The following is a 24,783-nucleotide window of genomic DNA, read 5'->3' as shown; positions in this document are numbered from 1 at the left end:
CGATTTGCAGAGAAACCTTCGCGGCAGAAATTGATGTGAACACAGAAGCAGAATTCAAGCGAAACATTTATCAATTTTCCTGTCTGTTATCAAATATTTTATGCAGCAACCACAGTGACAAGGTAGAGTAGAATTGCTTAAACCTATATTTTGCGTTGAAGGAATCCTATCGTGCGATCTATGCCCTGTGTTTCTGTTAATCGACGCGCGATGGAAGCATGCATCCGAACCATTAACTTTTTTGAAGTTTTAATAAACAGAAGGCTGGATATTTCTTTATGTCTGGTTTTAACAGGGTTTTGCGACTTGTTCTTCCGAAGAGAATCCAAAGAGAGTCGCAAAATGGTAACAATACCAGAATGCGAGGGACTTTTCGAACCTCTTCTTCGAATTCTCGAAGACAAGATGGCGGCTGGAGATGATCACGTTGATGCATATCTGAGAATGACAGAGTGAGTATGAATTCAGAACTTAAATGTAAGTAGCAGAATCGCTTGTCCTTATTGAACGTTTATAACTGGTTTTCAAATGAAGATTGATCTGCCTTCCCCAAATGATCAAATTATCAAGACTCCTCATAAACTACCATATAATATGTAATCGTGCAATAAGAACATAATAATTATTATAATCGAACGAATGTGGCTCTCCTCTGCTTCCTTGACTTTTCTTTCACTCAAGATTGAATATTACAGAGAAGAAATAAGGGAGGAAGGTCAATTGAGGAAATAAAAAGATGGAGCGAAATATATTAAAATTTGTCATTTTGTGGCTAGACATTACGGACCGATTAATATAATGTTATACTTTATATATTTGTTTTTGCTCTTTCCACACTCTTCAGCCGCCTAAGAGAAGAGGAAGATGTATTTGTGAAAGAACTCCTTAACTTTTGTGCAAGGCTTGTTGTTGTCTTCAAGGTGAGTTAATCACCAAACTCCCATAATTTCTTCTTCCAACATTAATGTGCAGTTCCAGAAAATAACCATTCTCCCCCCACAGAAGGTTTTTTGTTTTGCATCCCCCCTCCCCTCAGGAAATTCCAGTTTAGCTTCATACAGTGGAACCTCAATTTTACGATAGGCAAGGGGACTGCAAAATCATATTGTTAAATCGGGATATCGTTGTAAACGAACTCCTGATTTACATACTAATAAATAACTTTTGGCGGGACACAGAATGTTGATCATTAAATTGGGAATATCGTTAGATCAACGATCGTAAATTTGCCCACCGTACTTTGGTCCTAAAATTATGGCTTCTAAGACCCCCCTCCCCCTAGAAATTTCTGATGACCTTCCTTGGGGTGGGTATGGATTTTTTCTGGAACTGCACAATACTTGAGGGTCCTTGAGCATAGATGTAGTTTCGAGTCAAAATAATGATGAAATGATTTTGATATTTAATCTAATTCCCAGACTTCCATATTAAACTTGGTAAGTTAAGGGGGTGTTTACATAATACAAAAATGGCTGCCATTCTTTTAAGAGATGCAAACTTTATATATTGTATCTGCATAATACCTTTTTGGGATGGTGTGAGTTTCATTTTGGAAAAGAAAATTAATGGTTGAGACTACAAGGAAATAAAACAGTCATACTGCATTTGTGTGACAGCATGGTGAGTTTTTCTGCCAGAGTAGGAATCTTGATCCAGTAAAGCGATATGTATTGGAGTGAACCTTGCATTAAAGGAGCTGATACTAGAGTGTGGAAGTTGTGCATTTAAGTGTTTCAGGTAACTTCCAAAGTCAGGGATTCAATGAAGAACTTTGAGGGGTCAATAAGTATGGCTCTCTCTAAATCTTCTTTAGTTTACCATTCATTTTATTGGGTCAAGGAGCCAGCTTTCTCTGCTTTTTTTGACCTAAAACACCTCTTTTATCTAGAACGCTGATGTCATGAGAACACCGTTGTAAAGGGTTTAACCATGTGAAGCTTCTTTTGTTTTTGTATCTATAGAGAGACATCCAATCTGATAAGTCAGATCTCTGTCAGGCATCACTTCAGGCTCTTGGTCATTGCCTCTATCACGAACAGATAGCAAGGTACATGTCATAGTAATTTATAATAAATGCCTGTGGTGCCAAATCTTTGGACTAGAGGCTTCTTACTTGTAACTTTTGTTGATTCCAGTATTTTTTGTTTTAGTTCCATTTGTCTTCCTGATGGTCAGGATCTGGTTCAAGGTAGGTCATTGCTTCTTGTGCTGGTAAATTATGGCAAATACAAAAAGAGTGAAGTATTGAACCAAGTTGTTACAGTGCAGGCCAGAATTAAGCGAACCAAAACATACGCGTAAAACGCGTCTGCTGCGGATGCGTATACGCGTCTAAAAATCTGCAGATGCGCGTCTAGTCAGACGCATTAGTATGTATGAGGTAGCTCATTGTTTTCGTATTGTTGATCTTTCATTGTTCTTTTGAATTGCCTGGGAAAAGCCTTTCAGAAGGGTTTGACAAAGTATGACTACACTTGTCGACTTTCTTGTAGAACCAGCTCAGCGCAAGAAGAACTTCATGTTATTGAGCGCATGGAAGAACTTAAAAAAAAAACTTGCCGCGAGGCTTACTGTATTTTGCGAAACGAAACGAAATGATGAATAAAATCTGTAGAATTGAAGATATCAAGACTACAACAGTCAGACTTCTGTGTGTGACAAGCTAAAAGAGGAATAAAACGCCGGGAATGCAGTGTTTCTACATTTTAAGATCTGTACTTTGCGAAACGAGCTCTGCGTACGTAAACCGTGAAAAGATTTAACTTGTTTGTTTATATTTCTAACGGCTTTTCTTATTTATTCCTTGCCGCAATGATGATTCGGGTAGTTCGAGAATAATACAGTATTTGTGGGTAAATCATATAACGTAAACAAATAAATTAAGACCCAGAATAAAATCAGTCAATCCACCAAATGATTTTCAACAGACTTCGCTCCAGATTTGCTGACTTACCGTGAACTTTCCCTCATTCTACCTCAAGCATTTACTATCTCCGGCCGCAAAATGTATTCTTTCAGTTGACTTTAAAGATCCAAGGCAATTCCGTTGGTTAAAGGCTTAGGGTAAAATAGGAAACTTCAATTTTTTCAAAATTTCATTCGGGTCTTGTGTGAGCGATAAGATCGATTCCCCGGAACAAACCTTAACGTAAAACACTGAGAGTCGACTGAGTACCGCAACGCTTGATGCATTCCTATATTCACGTTCACTTGGATAAAGCCACAATAGCAACTTTTGCAAGATTGAAAGCTTCTTCTAATGTTGTAAAACACTGACAGAAGCCGTCGTTTCGACGTAGAAAGAAATTGCCACGCTGATAACATCGGGAAGATTTCAGTCACGTGCTAGGCAACCAAATTCCTGCACATGTATCAAGTTTCATTTGACAACAACACAATGTGCGGAGGTTCTTGTAAGGAAAACTGGATGCTTTTTTATTCAATCAACACAGGAGCCACAGTGCCTTTCCAATTATAGCCAACTTGTGCCATTTTCACCCCTTCGAAGAAACCTCGAAACGCTCTCTTTCGAGTCACAATGTGCATGTAATTTCTAAAATAACTGGAGGCATAACTCGAAACACTCACCTATCATTCACGAGTTCGCGCACAGAGCGCTTTGATTTCGAACAAGTAGTATTCGACTAATTAGCTTAGATTTATATTTCCTATAACATACGGTGAATATTCAATATCGGCTGGGAGTTGTTTTTGAAGCCGCCAGTATTTACGAAGCGCATAAGATTCGAAATATCATAGCTGTCGCTCGCTGATTTCATAAAATGCTAATTTTGTGTTTGTCGTTAACCTGTTGAAGTCTTTTGTTTTGTTTGACAATACCACACAAAGAGAACTTACGGCGATGAATAACAATGGCAAAAACGCGCACATTTAGACGCGTCTAAAAATACGTGCATACGCGTTTTTGCTGCGTATAAAATGCGTCTGCGTAGTTCGCTTAATTCTGGCCTGCACTGTATAAACTTATTAATATTATTTTCATGTATCTTTTTATTTACTTTTTCCCTGTAGTTCTTCTTATGAGAATACAAGAGTCTGAAGACAAAGGAGTGTGTACAAGAGCACTGTGGTGCCTTGCTAAGCAGAATTTAGACAGTGTGATAATAAATACCAAGGTATGGTCAAATATCAAACATGTGTATAGATCAGTAAATGTCTTTAAATGTCACTTTTTTTTAATGTTTTGTTTTTTTTTGCTTTCTAAGTTATTGTTGTTATTTCCTTTTCTGTAAATGGCAATTTTGTGCAAGTTCAATCATTTACCGTCAAACCTAGAAAAAAAAGCCCATCAAGTCAAGTGCAGAAATTTTGTCTCCTTGGAGTACTGTAGAGCCATGTCCTCCTATACTAGAAATAGAAGGAAATAACTAATTTATTTAGTTAAGCAGAAAGCTGGTCTTTGGATGTGGTTGGTTGTAAATGGAAAATTTACTGTATTGTATACTTCCAAGAAAATATCCATACACCCCTACCCAGAGAAAGGAATTCCAGAGAGTGGAGGTGGGGGGACCTCAAAGGACAAAAACTTAAAGAAAGCTAAATTGGAATTCTTCTAGAAGGTATGTGGGGGGGGGGGGGTTGGAAATAATATGTTCCACGGTGTGGGAGGGGAGGTAGAGGGAGTGGCATGTATATTTTCTGGAACTACACATTGATATTATTGACTTCTACAGACCTACATTGTAAAATGTTTTCATACATATTCGTCCTCCATGGATATATAATATTTACGAACTCACAATATGACCAGCTCCCAGTTGGCTTGATAGCTCAGTTGGTAGAGCACTGCACCAGCATCACAGAGGTCATATTTCGAATCCCATTTCAAGCCTGAATTTTTTTTCAGGCTTTCTTTTCGCAACTGCTTAAGTTGCATAAATAATTTCAAGGGTCTTTCTTCTATTCAACTACCTACTTAGTGAATCAAGGATTTGAACAGAAGTGCATTGTACACCTGTGATGTTGACTTGAAAGATGCTTGTTTTGGTTTGATTTCTTTAACAGCTGGAAGCCATCTTATTCTCTCTGGAATCAGTTATCACCAAGGATCTGCAGTCTGTGACAATTAATCATGAAGCTTTGAGTGTCATTGAAAGGTTTGTCTATAATCTACTGTTTCATCCTTGTGGTAATCTGATATCATTAGAAGGTTTCATGTAAGGATATTCACAACATGTTGTTTTCCCAAGAAGAGTAGAAGGTGATAACGTGAAAGAATAGTTAATTACAACATGTTTATTTTTTACCAGGTTGCTACAGCAGCTACCCAAGTCTGATTTGATCAAGACAGTCGATTGCTGGTCAAAGCTGGTTTTCCCTCTGCTCGTCAGCAGTGCCTCTAAGGTAATATTGAAGGGCAAAAAATTATGGGAAAATGACATAAGTGACAATTTGACCTTAAAGACGTACAGTTTACAAGATTATAGTTTTCAGACTTTTCAGATATGCAATGCAAATGATGAAGTGCATCTCTTGTTATGGTAAAGTTGCTTAAAATTTCCTGTCCTGATTCATTATCTAGGTACGAGAGAGAGCTTTAGTTGTTATGTCTGCTGGATTAGAGCACATGATGTCTGCCCAGGACAAAGTTGTTAAAATACTTGTGCCACTGCTGAAAGGGGTATGTTTTTTATGAAAACAGGTCTTCCTTTGTCTTGTCTTGTCTTGATATTTAATATCTCACAAAGTTTATTTGGAAAACACAACAAAGCTTACAAGGTCCGCTATTAGGCAAAAGCATATGGTTCCTCCATTTGATACCACTGCACATGTACCGAGTGTTACTAGGCAACCATGAAATATAATAATATAGCTGAATGTCATCAGATGACACTTTACAAATTTTAAAGTTTATTGGTTATTGCTTAAATACTCCATAGATTTTGCATACAGGAGCCAGTTTCCATGTGATAAATCTGTATTCCACATGTACAGTGTCAAATTAAAGTTCTAGCTAGAGCAGAGCAACGTTACAGTTAACTGATAGTCACCCCCACTTGTTTTTGTAAGTACCTTGTTGTTCCTTGGACATTTGTAAAAAAATAATTATAACAGGAAATCTTTTTGCCCTTTTGTTCATTTAGCAAGCTGTCTAGACTGGATTCCATTGAGCATTGTAACTTCATTTATTGATCACTAACTTTACTTTTAATGAATATTGTTAAAGATGTTTCCTTTTAATTTTTAGTGCTTGTTGAAAGAGTTTCCCAAACTGTGTTCTGAGAAGGAATTGTTTGTACTCAAGTGCTGGTGCTGCATTGTTCCAATTTTAGGAGAGGTACACAGTGGTTTTCTGTTGATTAATTGAATAAAATTGTTGATTGGAAGTGGGTGTGATTATTTAGTATGGAATAATGTTGTTTATTAAGAACTGGATCACTGGATAATGCAATTCCAGAGATTTGATTGACTTAGCGCCCGTGGGATATTAGTCATTATACCATGCCCAAGAAATAGCGACATTAAATTGTCTTCCTGTCTTTCTTGAAACATGAAATCAGCAAGATGTTACTGATCTTGTTTTTTTTTTATTTTATTTAATAAAACAATTATTCCACTCATGCTTGTTGGATATGGGATGACATGTATTATAGCCAACTCAGCACTATGCACCTTGTTAGCTATCTATCATCTCATATCCAATGCGCACTCATGGAATATTTGTCCAATACAGGATAGTATTAACAACAAGAAAAAGATTGAGAAATATTAAATGTGTACTGAATGCTATGAACTGAAAATTTTCAATTGACAGTCTTAGTTAACAGAATTATTACTCAGTTCTTCTTGACACCATGTTGCCTTTCCATCACAGACTCTTCACAAAGGAGGAAGTTTAATTAATGACCTGTTGAAACTTGTTGAGCAGGTAGGTCCAAATGGTTTGCATGCAAGAAAAAATATTTACAATTAAATTTTAAAGGTACAAATTCCACAATGCCTTTAAATTATTTTTTATAAATTTCTGTTTTCTAGGGATTTCGAGATCAGTCAACAGAGGTTCAGGTGATGTCCTTCTCAGCGTGGAACATCTTGATTGACAACTTTGCCCTGTCACCAGGTAATGTTGTGATCGGTCATTTGATTTGTTTTTAAAGAGAGAGATGTAGCCATATTGGATCTTGTGTCTTATAGAGGGCCTCGATCGATGGTAACAGTCGATATGTCGGTCGACACACGGTCGACTCATGGTCGATATCTCGGTCAATGTATCCACCGAGTATCGGTCAAGTATTGGGCGAGTGTCGGTCGAGCATCGGCCGCTATATAGGCAACGTATCGACCGATCATTTGATCACCTTCGGTCGAGAGATCGACCGACAGTCGGTCGCGATGGCATCGGCAGAGTGTCGGCAATATATCGGTGAACCATCGGTCAAGTATCGGTAAAGTATCGGTCGATGCATCTGCCGATACTCGGTCGACACAAAAAAGGAACGAGGATTTTGCTTTGTTTTAAACCGGTTAAACCGGGACACTACAGTGTAATACGCTGGCATATTTTTGCGCTTTCTCTTGACCTAATGTGGTAAAATGATGCAATAGTGGAAGAATCAAATGAGATAACGACAGACTATCGACCGACTATCGGTCGTTATTGATATGTTGACCGATATAGCGGTGCGCTATGTACATGAATGTTGATCGAGATAAGGAAGAAGTGTCGAAAAAGCATATCGATAGAATATTGGCGGATATATCGGCCAATACTATCGGCCGGTAAGCGGTGAAATATCGATGTAGTATCGGTGATGTGTCGGTGAAGTGTCGGTGTATTGCTATCTATATCGGCCGACAGCCACCTCAGTCGATACGACGACTGCCATAGCGGTACAACATCGACCGAGTCATCCCCAATTATCGACCGAGTGTCGACCAAGTAGCGACCGAGGCTCGACCGAGATATCGACCGTTAGTCGACTGTGAGTCAACCGACATATCGACCGTTACCATCGATCGAGGCCCCCTATAAGACACAAGATCCGCCATATTTGATACATTCACTTCTTGTAGCTTCAGTTTGTTGGTGGAAAAACAGATGAGAGGAAGGAATGTTACCACCCCTTTTCCTCCCCTCCCCGTAACTATAATTTATCCACTATCCAGTCATCCCGGACCCTTTAGCAGTTTTTCTCTCCACATGTACCTTTCTAATTCAAGATGGTAGTGACATGATGGCAGAATATTACACATTTTTTCAACAGAGCCATCATTGAATGTCAACTTACAAATGAGTGCTCAATTTTAACATCTCTCACATTAAAGATCGCCATTTTGTGTTTAAGTCCATTTTTTCTGTTAATTTAAGATGTTTTGTGCAGCCCAAGGAGGGTCAAACTTATCATGACTCCATTAAGGGTAAGTAAGCTTTTAATCATAAAGCTGTTTGTTATATTTTATGCTCTATTTTGGCTGTTTCTAAGTCCTTGTGTTGAAAGCGGGGAAGGGAAAAAGGGAAAGGATGAAGGGGAAAATGGCACCTACCTATCTATCTTAAGTCTAACAAGAAACTAGACAGTTGTTTTCCAACAAAAAGAATACAGCCTCTTACCAGGGTGCCATGTTTGAACCAAGAGGGAACTTAAACAGTAGAGGGTAGGAACTTGGACAGTAGAGGGTGGGAACTTGGGCTGTAGAAGGTGGGCACTTAGACAGTACAGGTTAGGAACTTGGGCAGTAGAGGGTGGGAACTTGGACAGGAGAGGGTGGGAACTTAAACAGCAGAGGGTAGGAACTTGGGCAGTAGAGGGTGGGAACTTGGACAGTACAGGTTAGGAACTTGGGCAGTAGAGGGTGGGAACTTGGACAGTAGAGGGTGGGAACTTACAGCAGAGGGTAGGAACTTGGGCAGTAGAGGGTGGGAACTTGGACAGTACAGGTTAGGAACTTGGGCAGTAGAGGGTGGGAACTTGGACAGTACAGGTTAGGAACTTGTGCAGTAGAGGGTCGGAACTTCGACAGTACAGGGTAGGAACTTGGGCAGTAGACGGTGGGAACTTGGACAGTACAGGTTAGGAACTTGGGCAGTAGAGGGCGGGGACTTGGACAGTAGAGGTTGGGAACTTGGACAGTAGAGGTTGGGAACATAGACAGTAGAGGGTAGGAACTTGGACAGTACAGGGTAAGAACTTGGGCAGTAGAGGATGGGAACTTGGACAGTAGAGGGTAAGAACTTGGGCAGTAGAGGGTGGGAACTTGGACAGTAGAGGGTGGGGACTTGGACAGTAGAGAGTGGGAACTTGGACAGTAGAGGGTGGGAACATAGACAGTACAGGGTAGGAACTTGGACGGTAGAGGGCAGGAACTTGGGCAGTAGAGTTGGAACATAAGCAGTACAGGGTAAAAACTTGGACAGTAGAGGGTAGGAACTTGGACAGTAGAGGGTGGGAACTTGGACAGTAGAGAGTGGGAACTTGGACAGCAGAGGGTGGGAACTTGGACAGTACAGGGTAGGAAATTGGACAGTACAGGGTAGGAACTTGGACAGTAGACGGTATGAACTTGGACAGTAGAGGGTGGGAACTTGGATAGTAGAGGGTGGGAACTTGGGCAGTAGAGAGTGGGAACCTGGGCAGTGGAGGGTAGGAACTTGGGCAGTAGAGGGTGGGAACTTGGACAGTAGAGGGTGGGAACTTGGGCAGTAGAGGATGGGAACTTGGGCAGTAGAGAGTGGGAATTTGGACAGTAGAGGGTGGGAACTTGGACAGTAGAGAGTGGGAACTTGGACAGTAGAGGGTGGGAACTTGGACAGTAGAGGGTGGGAACTTGGACAGTAGAGGGCAGGAACTTGGACAGTAAAGGGTGGGAACTTGGGCAGTAGAGGTTGGGAACTTGGACAGTAGAGGTTGGGAACTTGGACAGTAGAGAGTGGGAACTTGGACAGTAGAGGGTGGGAACTTGGACAGTAGAGAGTGGGAACTTGGACAGTACAGGGTGGGAAATTGGGCAGTAGAGAGTGAGAACATAGACAGTAGAGAGTGGGAACATGGACAGTAGAGGGTGGAAACATAGGCAGTAGAGGGTGGGAACTTGGACAGTAGAGAGTGGGAACTTGGGCAGTAGAGGATGGGAACTTGGACAGTACAGGGTAGGAACTTGGGCAGTAAAGAGTGGGAACTTGCACAGTACAGGTTAGGAACTTGGGCAGTAGAGAGTGGGAACTTGGACAGTAGAGGGTGGGAACTTGGACAGTAGAGAGTGGGAACTTGGACAGTAGAGGGTGGCAACTTGGACAGTAGAGGGTAGGAACTTGGACAGTACAGGGTAGGAACTTGGGCAGTAGAGAGTGGGAACTTGGACAGTAGAGGGTGGGAACTTGGACAGTAGAGAGTGGGAACTTGGACAGTAGAGGGTGGGAACTTGGGCAGCAGAGGATAGGAACATAGAAAGTGAGAACTGGGGCATTGGAAAGTAGTGGTGCTGGAAACCAAGAGATTAGTGGATTTACAACCAATATAGTGGGGGGTGGAATTGGGAGAGAATGACGTGTAACTTGTTGAAAGTGGAAGAAAGGTGGACAGTAAATTCAACTTCAGAGTTTTTGTCTTGACACTGCATGTTTTAGATTTTATCCCTTGAATTGTCACTATGTTTAGAAGATTTATGTTCCCATTGTCAGCTGTTTTTTTAATTAAATTGATTTGCATTACAAGATTTTATTAACACATGGCAAATTGTTTCCAGAACCTAGCAGTCAAGGAGAGAAATGAGGCAGTGGAAGCAGCAAGGCTCTCAACTTGGTGGCACTTTGTCTGTTTACTAGGCCCAAGAGTTCAAGAACTTTTTGATCAGGTAAATTTATTGTTGCCATTGTCGTCATCATCATCATCATCATCGTCATCATTGTCATTATCATCACAATGTATACCACCACTACTATAATCCAATAATCACTACTACAATTGTCATTCTTATCACTGCCATCATCATTGTCAATATTGCTGTCATTATCATTGTTACCATCACTACTGCTGCCACCAGTGTCATCATCATCAACATTATTGCCATCATCACCCACAATGCACTTTAAATGTCATTATTAACCATCAATGCAATCATTGCGTTCTCAATATGATCCTCACTATCTTCATTGTTCCACTAGGTATAGATTTGCTTTTAAGGTCATTTGTTCCTGTTACAGGTTTGCACTCCACTTCTTCAGTTCATATTTGGAACAGCCATTGATCAGGTCAGCTTACTAAAGACCAAAGAAGGGCTCAATGACCTCAAATGCCCTCCAACCCCAACTAACAACAAACTCCTGGCTGACATGATGGCAGAGACGCCCAAATCAAGCATCCGCAGATCTCTCAGAGATGTTGGTACCCCAAGAACACCAACTGTTTTAAATGCAAGCTTTGCCAAACCAGCTAAACAAAAGCTTCTGGCACAGGGATGTGAGATCTTGTTGGAACTGTTAAAGATGGATAATAATGAAATCAATGGAAATTCTGGTTTAATCATTTCACTTGGTATTGTTTCATTTTGTTTTTTCAATTTCTTTGCTATCTTTCTTGCTACCTTCTTTAGCTCAGTTAACTTAACTCACTGCAATGAAATTTTGTTCTCTTTTAGCTGAAAGACTAATAACAGTGACTTTCAAGAGACCAGAAGATTTTAAGAAGCATGCTTGTTTATTGACAAATGCCATCAGAGAAGGATTTAAAGCTCTGGGAATGGACCTCAAAGGTGAATCTCATTAGATGTGTGCCTTCCATGAGCCACATTAAAACCAACATGACTTTTAGGCATGGATAATGTATATCATATTGAATAATTTATTCAATATGATATACATGTTGCAAGCCAGAGCATAACTAATGTGATTTAGTAGGTAAAGCATATTCAACTTTTCAGTTACATCCTATCAGAAAGACTGTCCAAAGATGATGAAAGGTGTCACAGGCTAACCAAAATGAAAATTTAGCCACAGAATAGGTAGACAGTGTTAATGATTGGTTACATACATGTACATGTGCTTTGTTGTTTTGAATTTCAGAACCGCTGGGAGTTAAAGTATGGAGCTTCCTTGTAACAAGAATAAGCAAATTGCTTGAGAAAGGTAACTGATTTGTTACTTGAAAATAATGATTGGATTGCATTTTACTGATGATAACAGTTAATCTTTTTGACCAGGTTCACCGTCAGACTATAGCGAGACACTACTACCTCTGCTTGCCACCATGCAAGACTTAGTGGACAGTAATCTTCTGACACCATCTTTAACTCTTGTAAGTACTTTGGTATGTTCTTGCACATATAAATATTTGCTTCATGTTACAACAGGAAGGTTAAGACAAACCAGCTGCTGGATGTGGGGCTTTACCCTGTTCTGATTTTTAAAAAAAATTGAGGAGATAATAGTTTGACTTTCTGTTTTGTTCTAACAGAAAATGCTAGCTGAGATGTCCAGCCTGTCTAGTGAGGTATTAAGTCATCACATGGCGTCGCTGCATTCTAAAGACAATCCACAAGGGTCGCCTGCTCTTCTTCTTATTCAGTTGCTGTTTACGCCACATCTGTTGGAAAATATTTGGCAAAACGAAAGGTTTGAAAAATACACTTCTTCGTTAGGAAAAATGAAGTATTGCTTGTTATGAGCTTGGAATAAAGAGATATACTGAGTCCCTACAGATGGTGGGTGATTTCGTAACCTGTACAATAGCTAGATGCTCTGAGTACTTCGTCCCAAGTTCATGGCATCACAATCAAGCTAAAAATTGCCCACATTTTTTTCTTTATCGCACTCCTACTTTGTTTTCAATTAATGTTAATTATTAATAACTTTTTGGTAAGTTCATAATTTTGGGGATTTTGTATCTTACAGGCTTCACCTGGCATTTGAACACCTCATTGGTTGTGGCATGTCAGCAGCTTCAGGACACTTGTTCTTCTTAAAGACAGTTTTAAATCTTCTAGAAAAGGCTTCAAGGTAATGATTAATTTTGCTGTTTATGGTTCTTTACCTTTTCAATTTGGGAGACTAGCTAGGTATTATGTAGACTTAGATCCTCCAGTCCCTGGTGAAGACACTGGGCTATACAGCAGTCTGCCACTGACAGCAGCCTCCCAACAGATGTCCATCCTTCCTAGATCCTTTAGGCTTCTCCTCCCTGACAATCTGGATTGAGTCCTCTTTTTCCACCAGTTGGAGCCCACTCCTTTACCACTTTTTCATGCAATTTTCAAATATTGAAAATGTAGCACAGCTCTCTCTCTCCCATGTAGAAATTTAAGCTTTGTTATCGGGGATTGTTGGTTAACCCTTTAACTCCTAATATCGAAGAACAAATTCTCCTATCTTGTCGCCATCCTTTTTTTTACAAAAGTACTGGGAAAAGTTATTAACATATCAAAAAACTTTACCTTGGGTGATCATAACCTTAATTCTCATGACCTCAGGGGTTGAATAAGCATTGATATTACAAGGAGAAATTTGATGCTGATCACTGTTAAGGATTAAAGGGTTAATGAATAAATTTCTTCTCAGCTTGATTATCCAGAGAGATACTCTGTGGAGACTTTGGAGTTGTGTTGTGGATCAACTTAATGCACACATTCAAAAGGTGAGATTTTTTCATATACAAGTAATATGCCATTTACTAAATCTCAGACTTCTGGTTTTCTATTGTGCCTTTCATCTACCATCTAAATTCCATTTTATTTTAGACTAATGATGTAAACCAAGGTGATGCTTTGGAACATGACTTCAGCACTCTCTACTTAGCATTAATTTTCCCAGTTAAATATCTTCTTGATGCAAGTTTATCTCAGGTATGCTTAATTTGATAACATCAACATGCAAATTCTCCATACATTATAATAGTGTTCATTTTTCAGTTGAATAGCTATGTATTGATAAGACGGCCTTTTCATTGTAATCACTTGAATTGTAATGAGTTTTGAGATATTTACATGTAACTGTTGATCATGCTACATGGACTTTAAGCTGCTCATAAGCCAAAAATAAATAAATATTTGTCTCTTTGGCTACCAAAATACAACTTTCAGCTTCGGTGTCCTTGACATGTTTGATCGAATGACTGACTGGTTGATTGATTGATTGATTGATTGATTGATTGATTGATTGATTGATTGATTGATTGATTGATTGATTGATTGATTGATTGACAGCACCATTCTATGGAGAATTATCTTCCAATGACGGTTGCTTTATTTGCAAACCAGTGAAAACATTGTGTGATTGTTACTTATAGTAACTTAAACAATAATTTATTTTACTCATGCAGGGTCTTGGAAAAGAAGTTAGCAAAACAATACTAGAGCTGTACCGATCATTTTCCCGAGCAGCTGCTCTTGTACCAACAGCAGAAACAAATGTTTGCTGTGAGGAATTGTGCAGCAAGATTCTCTCTGTGGATGGTGACTGGAGTTCGAAGGTGTGAATACAATAGTAATATTTTGATAGCTTGCAGAAGGTTCAGATAAATTATATGGAACCCTGCATGGCACCCTGTTAATACAATAATAGCGTATGGATGAATTCATGAGTTTTTGTCCTGCCAAATTTTATCAACTGTTTAGGGATCACCAGTGGTTGCACGTTTAAGCATCCATAACATGATCTTGCTTGAGAACAAAACTGGCAAATTTAGCTGTTTGGCATTTTCATGTTGTGTGGTTCCAGTAAATATCCACACGTCCCCCATGGAAGATCATTGGAAATTCCAAGGGGGAGAGGATTAAGTCTCAAAAGCTGAGGTTTTCGAAGGAAAATAAATGGAAATTTGAGGGGTGGGGTGGGGTCCAAGCCAAAACACCACTGTGGGAGCAGGGATGGATATTTTCCTGAAACAATATCAATAATCAATCTGTTTTACTTTTCCAGGACCTCACATTTGTCGACACACTTGTTAACCTGACTGGGGTGATCATTGAATGCTTGGATTTTTCAATTCCTGGTTTGTTTGCCATGGCAACCACAGCGGCAGGAAAATCACCCAACACCACCCCCACTAAGTGGAATAAACGGCTTCAGAAACCCATGAGAAATTTTACCAGTCTGGTTCACATGATAGCAAGATTACTCTCTGTCTGTAAAAGAACAAATGACTGCAAGGTAAGTGAAACTGCTAACAATTCATTTGGAAATTGCAGCAGCCAATGTGTAAGCACTTCTTAACTGTTGTTTTCTCCATGCACTTCTTGTGCACCTCTTTTGAGCCATTGTTGTTAATTGCATTTTTTCTAACAGGACTCTCAACAGACCCTTGGCATCCTGACTGCTGTTGTCACCAACTTGATTGACAAGCTGTCATACCTTTTTATACATATCAGTGGAGCTGTGACCATCACTGCTGTTCTCAAGACACTGGCACCTGTTCTCGTGTGCTTCATAGAAAATGCACATACAAGGTACATTTAAACTACATCTCTAACTTTCAGGTCATGATCATGAAACTCCTTGCTAGATGAAATGCTTGTCCATCACAGTATACCTAATGTGAAATGACCAGGAGTGTAATAAACCTCCCCCCCCTCCACAGACACACACCCACCCACACCCACACCCTGATGGGTTACTAGTCCATTACAGGACTTACATGCATAATGATGAAGAGTCCAGGAAGCAACCCGGGCCCTTTGGTGGGAGGTGAGTGCTCCCACCACTGTACCCTCCCCCTTTCCTAGTTCTCTGGTACCCATTTATACACATGCATAGAGAGAAGGAAATATGTTTGTCCAGGAAAAGTATGCAAAGAAAGGGAAAAGAACTTAAACCATCAACATTCTGTTTGGCAAAATAATTATGATACAGCTGTACTTGATACAGCTCTCCATATCCAAGAAGAGACACTTGAATTTTTCTGCTATTCCCTTGTAAAAGTCAGATTCTCCTATTTATAGTGTAGGAGAACAAAAAATGGCCTGTGATCATGTTCAAGCTGTCACCTTGAGGTTTGGAAATAAACAACTAGGACTTTGTAGCATTACCCTGATGATTATAAAACTTTGTTGTTCTCATTCAGCACAAAGATTACTGAAACGACTTTGGACAAGAGGCTCTTTTCTGCAAGACTAATTCAAAAGGTAAAAAGCTACATTACTTGCATGTCTTAGTGTTTTCCCAGTTAAATGTGGATGAATTACTGTAATTTTGGTAACATTAAAAGTGAGACAATGCGGGTCAGCTGTGCAGGATGGCTGTGCAGTTTTGCTTGGACCTTTGTCCCTTTATGGTTTTCCTGTTGGTGTCTGGTTAAAGGGTTAAATATAATTTTTCTGATGTTTGGTGAGTGTCAAATTTTACTTTGTGCTTCTTGTGCTTCAGATTGAGAAGTTATGGACTGACCTTCTGACATGTGTACAAACTCGACATTGTGGACCATACAACTCTGATCTGTTAACTGTCATGTCTCCACTCCTGGTATGCTTAATTCTTATATGTATATTTATCTTTACTGCTACTTGCTGGTATTGAGAAGTAAGAAAACAATGTTTTTGTAGAACTACTGATGATGTATGCCTTTAACAGTTTTCATTGTTCCTCTCACAACATGAAATGCTGCAATATCTTGTTGCTTGTTTTAACAGGAAGTGACGCTTGGCCACCCCAAACGAAACATCAAAAACCATGCCGTCATGTTTTGGAATGCTACATTTGCTCGTGGAAAAAGTTTAAACTACCCAGAAAAACTCAGGTACATAACATCAATTACAACAAAAACGTAGCAATTAATATAAAATTATGTTATTGTTCAACATATTGTAACACTGCCCAAATATGGTCATGGTACACTGAATATTCCATGTACATAATCAACAGATATCCTGCAATAAACATAATTTTGTGTGTTGGGGAGAAAAATGGCAAAATGAAGATAGTCTCCAGCTTTTCTGTCATACAAGGTTGCTTTGTTATCAATGTGTTGAATAATAAAACAATATTATCCCGCTCAATCTTGTGGGATATCCCACTCAGCCTACGGCCTCTAGTAAGGCTAAGTATCAGGCAGGACAACTGTTAATAGTCATCAAAAAGAGGATGAACAATTACGTTTAACTAAAGTTAATTTTACTCTTACAAAACGGGTTCTTACTCTGTTTCATCTTATAGACCAATACTTCAAGTTGCCAAAGATAAGATGTCCCTCAGTTTGCCAGGCTGGGAAGACATTCAGGTACATTTATTGCTTTTTCGTTGCTTAGTATGAGATATCTTCTATTTTAATAACTTTCTAATTTTGTGGTTTCATTCTTTGTTCAGATCTCTGTCAAGGAAACACAGTTGGATCTTGAGGTACTGTAACATGCTGCAAGAGTATTATAAGAATGTAATTTTTCTGTTTGTGCTTGTTTGCGAATTCTTTTTCTTAGACTTACTTTGCTTCGCGTATTTTTGCTTTCCATACCATTATTATTTTCGTGTCATTGAAATGTTTTGCTTATTTTTTGTTGGTTTCAAGTGTCACAATTTTTTATTGAGTAAATTAATTTCCTTATTATATTTTTCTTCATGTTTCAGTCTGAGGATCTCACCCAGCAGACCGACCTTGTAAAACCTCTGCCCTATGGTATCCTGGCCTCTCCCCAGAGGCGCAAGCCAATTACCCTTTCAGGGGGGTCTCCACAGTTAAAAGGCAGTTTCCTGCACAGGGCAGTGACCGCTGAGAAAGCAGTGGAAAATTCTTCACCCAAAGTGGTAAAAATCAAGGTTTTTCCCATGATTGATACGATCATATGTTGACAGTAAGATGGAGTTAGTAAAACATGCTTTCTTATTTTGGCTTCACTGAATATTGAGTAAAAATAATGTTGATGCGGAGACAGAAAGGGATTTAGCATACTCATCATTATTTATACCAATGTCTTAAAATTCACTGTTTTTTGTAAGCTGTGAGTTCTTATGCAGTTTATGCAATTTTGTTTTTATTACCAATGCTTCTTTTCTTTTTCTAGTTCGGACGATCACCAAAACTTGGACGACCAAGGAATTCACCTGCTGGTACGCATGTTCGAAGAAAATTACCGCTGTCCAAGTATGATGAAGATGATGACCAGGTAAACGTGATGGGTTAGATCTATAAACAGAGCAGTGCTAGTTAACAAATCGTCGGCAGTTTTATATGGTCTATACTCTTAAAGGGCCATAAAATGACGTAAAATGTTCAAAACCCATGTGGAACCACTAGCTCCAGGCGAGTGGTTTCACAGCCAAGTTTTTTGAACATTTTATGGCATCATGTTGCCGTCGATTTCTTTTTTACAATAACATGGAAAAAGTACGAGTGGAATTGGCTTTATTTTCCGTCGAGAAAGCGCGCGCGTTACATCTGACGCCATTTTAATTGCCTGCAATCTTATAGATAATAGCTACGAACCAATGAGCGCACGGGAATTTTCACAGTTATTGTAAAATACGTTTGAGGTGAGGTTGGGCTATTAAAAAATCCGTTTAAAACAGGAGTTTTTCACCACTTTCATTACTTATGCACTTTGTTCTTAGGATTATGTGATGATCGCACCTTCTCCAAAAAAGAAACGACTGCTCACCGAGCATCAGAAGGAAATCATGCGCAGTAGAAGGTACGTTAGTTTGTTGTTACGTTTGCACGTTTTTGCGTCACTTCTTATCAGTTTCACGCTTCTTTATCAAACTGATTTTTTCTTCTGTAACATTCTAGGGAGGTTCCTGTTCTGTACAATGAGCTTGACCAATCACAAGACTGCACCCAGTTTTCCCAGTTCACCTTGCCATCGCAGGCAAATGTCACGTGAGTGTCAACTTTTCTCTATAGAACTACTCTACTCTCTTCCAGATTTGGGGGTGACCTGCACCGTCTTACATGGTTGGTGGAGAGAACAAAAGAACGAACAACAGAACAATGTTCCCAGCCCTAAAAAACAACGCAGCTGCAGGTTATCAGGATCCAGTGAAAATAGAGCTTTTGAAATGTGCTGGTGTATTGCAGATTTTCAGACTGTGCGATGAAGTTTGGGAGAAAAAATTAGAAATGTAAGAGACAGCGAATGGTTATGAAAGCTGAACGACATGAGAAAAGGACCCCTAATTTTTTTCTGCCCGCCTTCTTTTAGTTGATTATCAGATTCCGATTGTCCTACGCCTTTCGTAAATTCACTCGCAGAATTTACAGAATCTTATTTTCATACCCATAGCACTTTCACAACTTGATAAACTTGTCCTTGTTTGTTTTTTTCCTCTAGTCCTGACACGACTCCAAGCAGTACTCCTGGTGAGTCATTATTAACGTTCTAAAAAATTTTACACGGCAAGAAATATGTTCTGGATTTGTTATTTTCCCTAATAAATTAATCTATTTTGTGACTGTGATCTCTCCTCTATTTGTAGAAGAAGAAAAGATCCTTTCTTTGGAATGCAACAAAGCGACGGAAGTTGTGCCGGAGAAAAAGGATGAGATCAAGATTGACATAGCAACGGAGAGAAATGAGGTAGAAATCCATGACGAAGATGATCAGGAAATCAGTGAACTGACTGGTAATGCAGTTGAAGTGGTAAAAAATGTGGAGAGTGACAAGGAAGATGTTGAAATGATGGAAACTAACTGTGAGGAACACAATAGCGGCTTAGCAGAAGAAAACGTTAGTACACTTAGTGATGAAACATCAGGAAAGTCAAACGTTGATGTTGAAGATGAAAAGGATCCCGAGAATGAGCCTCCGAGTGGTGATGATGAATGCGAGGTGACGTCACCTGACGTCATACCATCATCACAGACGCCAAGTTATGAATCTCCGTTCCAGTCTCTCAGACGGGTGACGATTCCACTGTCGTCCATTTTACCCAGTAGCTGTCTTGATTCACTGAAAAATAAGGGGAATGGAATGAAAAAGGAAGTTGAAACGCTGCAACCTGAAACAGCGAGTGAAGGCGAGGAAGAGGTACATGGAGAGCGCGGTGTTATGGAGAGAAATGAAGCTGACGAATGTGAATCTCTTGTGAAAAGAGATGAACCAGCCGGGCACTCCGTCAGTAAAACAGCGGTGTCTCCAGTTGCTGGGCGAACAAGAAGAAAACTGCAACAAAAAACTGAAGCAGACAAGACACCCTCCCAAACAGAGGCTGAAGATGAGTCTACAGAACAAGAGGTCAGCAAATTAACCCAGAACAATAATAACGTCGATAAGGCAGACACTAAAACGTCGCCTGAGAAACCCGCTGAACCAACAGTTGCGGGCGTTTCAAGAGATGCAACCTCATCACCAGTCCCCAGTGTGACGAACAAGTTTCTCCGTCCCTTTGCAGCTGGGGGAAGCCCTTGCCGCGTCACTTTGCGCGGGAGAAATTCACCTGGTGTTTCTCCAACAACTGGAATCTTAAAGAGATGGCCTGGAAACAAGCAGCCAGTTGACTCACCATCCCCCCCAGGAAAGGTAAATTGTATCTTTTCTATCTATCTAGTTTTTTCGCCAGTTGTCTTTTCGTACAAGTACTTGCCATTTTTTAACTTACTTCAACTTTTTCCTTTTTCTTGGCTCAATTGTTGGCTTGGTTTCCTCCGCAGATATACGAATTAGTTGAAGTTACATGACTCAATTTCAGCGCTTTGGCCCCATATGCTCATTTAACTCTCGAGGAATTGCGATTATTTTCAAGTGGGAAGTTTTTTGGGGAAAAAAGATTTGTTACTGTTGACGGCAAAACCAAGGGGTTTCGAAGTGTTTCCTTATGAAAAATTGTCTTCATTGTTCTCACGTCAACACAGAAAACGTTTCCAATCAAAATGGTAAACAAATCAAACTCCAACAGCGGTTATATTGATTCCAGCCTCCAAAACGAAGTTTCTTTTATCATGCAACGTGAAAACCAGTATAAGTATGAAAAAAATTACGAGGTGACGACCGTGTAGAGTTTCACAGAGACTTCTCGAGTCGTAGCCTTGGATCGACTCCCTTGGTCTGCACTCACTACTATTGGTGACTTGAGTTTGTGTTTTGTCATGCTCCAATTTGCACGTTTATCAAGCAACGTATATCTCCATGTTGGTCAGTTTGACCGCCCAACGTAAGCCTGTTATATCAAGTTGGTATTTCAACACTCCCGACGGCTTGAGTTGACGTTTGGTCCGAGTTTTAACGAGGTTTTCTTTCCAGGTGAGGCGAGTGTCCTTTGCTTTGCCTGTAAAAGTTGACAGTGCCGAGGAGTCCCAGGAGAAATCGTCTGAAACAAGCAACATTACTTCACAGCTAAAGACATCAAGTTCTTCTCCTTTTACGGCGGTGAAACAGGTACTTTATAGCAAAAATTGAAATATAAATCCTCCATACTACGTTTCAGGTTTTTCTTGTCATTTTAGTTTTGAGAAACTGACTGTTGATCAAAGCATTATCACTTAATAGGTGCTTTCTGAGTTTCTGTAGCAGTAGTAGATTCTTTCCAAAAGGGAACGAGAAAAATCGACGCGCGCAAAAGACAAAACATGAATTTCTCGTATTTTGGTGGTGCCTTAACAGGCGCTAACCGCAATTAAATTGAGCACTTCGTGTTGTTTTCAAATTGCGACTCGTTTTGTCTCTCGCTCCCGATTATGCCTCTTATCTGGAGTTCTGACTTTGGATGATGTTATTTGTATCTTCTGCAAGCTGGCAGTTCCTTGGATTTAAACTAGGGCTGATGAAGATGACGAGTGCATATCTTAACACCTAGTTCATTAACTCAAAGCAAGCGGTTTTTGTTTGTACATTTCAGCGGCGTTCAGTACCCGCTGACAGTGACCAGTCCACCCGTGACTTGACTGAATGCGTGTTCCCGGATCTAGTGTCGTGCACGGTGCCTGTCGAACAGATCCTTCCCAGCATTCTCACTATGTCGTGGTCACGTGGTATGGGTCACTTGGTGCGTGCGCAGAACATTCATACCATCGGGAACTTGTCAGCCCTGAAAGAAGATCAGGTAAGGAAAAAGCAAAGCAGATTTATTTATACACGGTTAGTTTGAAAGCTAGAAGCTTGTGGGCCGTGTAATCAGACAAATAGTTTAAGCAAACGAAACAGAAACTCGTTAAAAAATCCCAACTGGCAGGGTTGGATATTTAAAAAGTGTGGCCGAGGATTTCAGCAGAGGACTATCCGCAAACAAATCTAGCTAGTGGTCAGAGAGAGAAAATCGAACCTGGGGCGTCCAGATTGCAAGTCTGCGCCTCTAACCACTCGGCCATACAGCCTCCCAAAGGTAAAAATAATACAGTAAAAACCCGCATAGAACCTAGTGATATAAGAACCTACTGTCAACAGGCTGAAATTTGGCATTTAAATACCCAAAAATATAAGAACCTGTTCAACCTGGCAAAGAAAAATAGGTTCTGATACAAAAACAATCACTCCAATTTTGATGGTCAAAATTCTGGATTTTAATTGTGTGAGAAACTTCTGACAAAAAGTTATTGTGTGTATGTTTTCTTTGATTTACATTTGTTTGGATTTTCACTAGAAACATGTTTTCCATAAAGCTACAGTGCACCAAGGCAAGCATTTTTGTTGTTGAAAATACAAGTGCTGAACCATTTTGTATTACTAGTGCAACTACGACAACCTCAAGAACCTATTGAGAACCTGATCAGCCTGAATTGTGAAAAACTACCCTAAAATATAAGAACCTGTTCAGCCTGACCTCGAAAATTCTAGGTTCTTATATGCGGGTTTTTACTGTAGCACTTGTAACGGTGGTTCTTGTCTTTCTTTTACTAACAAAGTAGTCCTTGTAACTTGTCAAGCACATTTGGTGGGACATTCAGTTTGAGACGTTTTGCCGGAAACTTCAGAGAAGGTTTTACACTGTAGGACAGTTTCAACACAAAACAGTTAACTTGTGATTTTTTTCAGGTAAAAAATTTACCCATCAAATCGCCCAAGGTACCAACACTCAAGAAAGCCTTGAAAAGATTTCACCAAACGCAAAAAGGGAAGAGTTCCAAACCACTCGCTACGAAAGTACTGGAAGAAGCTTCACTGAAAGAGGACACTGGAAACAAAGAAGGTAAAATTTCCCATGTATTTCACTCCCGATTTCACGTAGTTTTATATCAGAGATTGGAGTTTGACGTAAAATTAACAAATCGACGGCAGTTTTCTATGGTCTATACTCTTATAGACCATAAAATGACGTCAAATAATGTTCAAAACTCAAGTGGAACCACGAGCCGCAGGCGAGTGGTTTCACTGCCAAGTTTTGGACATTTTATGGCGTCATTTTATGGTCTATAAGAGTATAGACCATAAAAACTGCCGTCGATTTGTTTTTTACAATAACACGGAAAACGTACGAGCAGAATTGGCTATTTTTTTCGTTGAGAAAGCGCGCGCGTTACATTTGACGTCATTTTTATTGTCTGTACTCTTATAGACAATAGCTACGAGCCAATCAGCGCGCGGGAATTTGGACAGTTATTGTAAAAGAGAACAGTGTACAAAAGTACATTGCACCTTGCAACTATACCTTTGTAGTTAAATTTGTTATTCTCGGGATTTGATTTTTGTGTTTTCTTGAATCTTGAAAGCTGTTCATTTTGATTCGATCTTCCTTTTAATTTGTTTTTGGTGTTTGCTTACCACAGATGTAAAATCCTCTGAGCATGTCCAGCTTCAAAACGAGGACATTGTTGGGACGGACTCAGACAAAGTGGAGGATTCTCTTGGTGACAAAACTGAAGCTATGGCCACCGAGCAAGACAGGCCCGAACAGATGGAGCAAGCCCAGTCGAACCGAGGTGAGATTAATAGCCACCTTGACGATGAAAAACTGGCCCCCAGTGACGAGGTGAAATCAAGCGAGCCTGATAAGGATATTGACCCCGAAAGTGAGAATATTGCTCTTTCCGCCAAGTGTGGCATAGGTGAAGGAGAGCCTGCTGATCAAATGATCGGTGGCTCAGAGGAAGGGTCGCTGACACCTCCTCTCGCTGCGCATGACACCGACAATGTTGATTTAACCGCTGACATGTGCACCCCGCAGAGGGAGGCTTGCGCATTGCCAACTAAACTGTTTACACGCGAAAATCAAGATCCTCGTTTAGAAGCTGACGAAATGCTTTCCCTTGACACGAGCAAAGAGGAATGCAAGAAAAATGATGTACCACAAGAATACGGTGAGGACACAAAACAAAATGAACTTGTTGAATCGGCGCTGCCTGTTGAATTGCTTTCTGAACAAGCTACAGTTCCCGTTCCCACTCAGGCGGTTGTCACTGTTGAAGATAACACCAGCGATAAGGACAAGTTTTGTGATTGTTTACGTTCACTAAAAGAGCTTGCGTCACCGGAAGTCTTACGTGAATTGTCAAGTGAGGAGATTTTCGAAGCGCATCACAACTTGACGGAAGTAATGTCTGTTGTTGTACAGGCGCTGAGAGGCCGCTGGCAATCACCAAGGTCGAAAAAACAGTTACGCACTTGAATCTTTTGAAGGCAAGCGAATGTGTCATCGAGTTGTTTTCATCTACGCAGAGAAAATACTTAAATATGTTTATTCCATGAGCAGCGTCTCGATAATTTTGTACGTAGAATATTGACCCAACAACTTTCCTATTTTCTAGCACTGAGAGAACATTCAAAGATCCCGATCATATGGTTCCTTTACAAAGATTAAGAATTTGTTTAGCAAAATTATATTGAAATTTATTTTAACAAAGTTAGTTGCGCACGTAAATGTACCATAAAGAGAAGGCAGAAGCTCTCTTCTTACGGTACATTTGCTAATGTTTACCTTTTTAAGTAAAGTGTTGTAAATTTGGGTTAAGTAAATTGCAATAAACATCTCAAACTACA

General features: G+C 39.9%; 1 protein-coding gene across 1 annotated transcript; it reads left to right on the top strand.

The window, feature by feature from the left end:
- Nucleotides 1–9: 9 nt before the first annotated feature.
- LOC146461568 (telomere-associated protein RIF1-like) lies at nt 10–24,783 on the top strand. The gene is made up of 40 exons (XM_085086416.1): nt 10–122; nt 296–452; nt 845–920; nt 1,962–2,047; nt 2,151–2,188; nt 4,033–4,136; nt 5,026–5,117; nt 5,271–5,364; nt 5,543–5,641; nt 6,209–6,298; nt 6,836–6,889; nt 6,997–7,081; nt 8,330–8,379; nt 10,705–10,812; nt 11,162–11,492; nt 11,596–11,709; nt 12,020–12,082; nt 12,157–12,251; nt 12,411–12,568; nt 12,848–12,952; nt 13,511–13,586; nt 13,690–13,794; nt 14,271–14,420; nt 14,870–15,100; nt 15,236–15,396; nt 16,011–16,071; nt 16,313–16,408; nt 16,576–16,682; nt 17,099–17,162; nt 17,249–17,281; nt 17,507–17,683; nt 17,941–18,042; nt 18,488–18,567; nt 18,666–18,755; nt 19,207–19,235; nt 19,352–20,394; nt 21,115–21,249; nt 21,710–21,913; nt 22,843–22,996; nt 23,574–24,783. The coding sequence occupies exons 2-40, from the start codon at nt 343–345 to the stop codon at nt 24,410–24,412; spliced, it is 5,889 nt and encodes a 1,962-aa protein (XP_084942542.1). The 5' UTR covers nt 10–122; nt 296–342; the 3' UTR covers nt 24,413–24,783.

Source organism: Pavona decussata, unplaced genomic scaffold, assembly GCF_977016875.1.
Source record: "Pavona decussata unplaced genomic scaffold, jaPavDecu1.1 SCAFFOLD_195, whole genome shotgun sequence".
NCBI lineage: Eukaryota > Metazoa > Cnidaria > Anthozoa > Scleractinia > Agariciidae > Pavona > Pavona decussata.
Note: the sequence above shows the minus strand (reverse complement) of the source record. Positions and strands in the feature narration are given on the sequence as shown.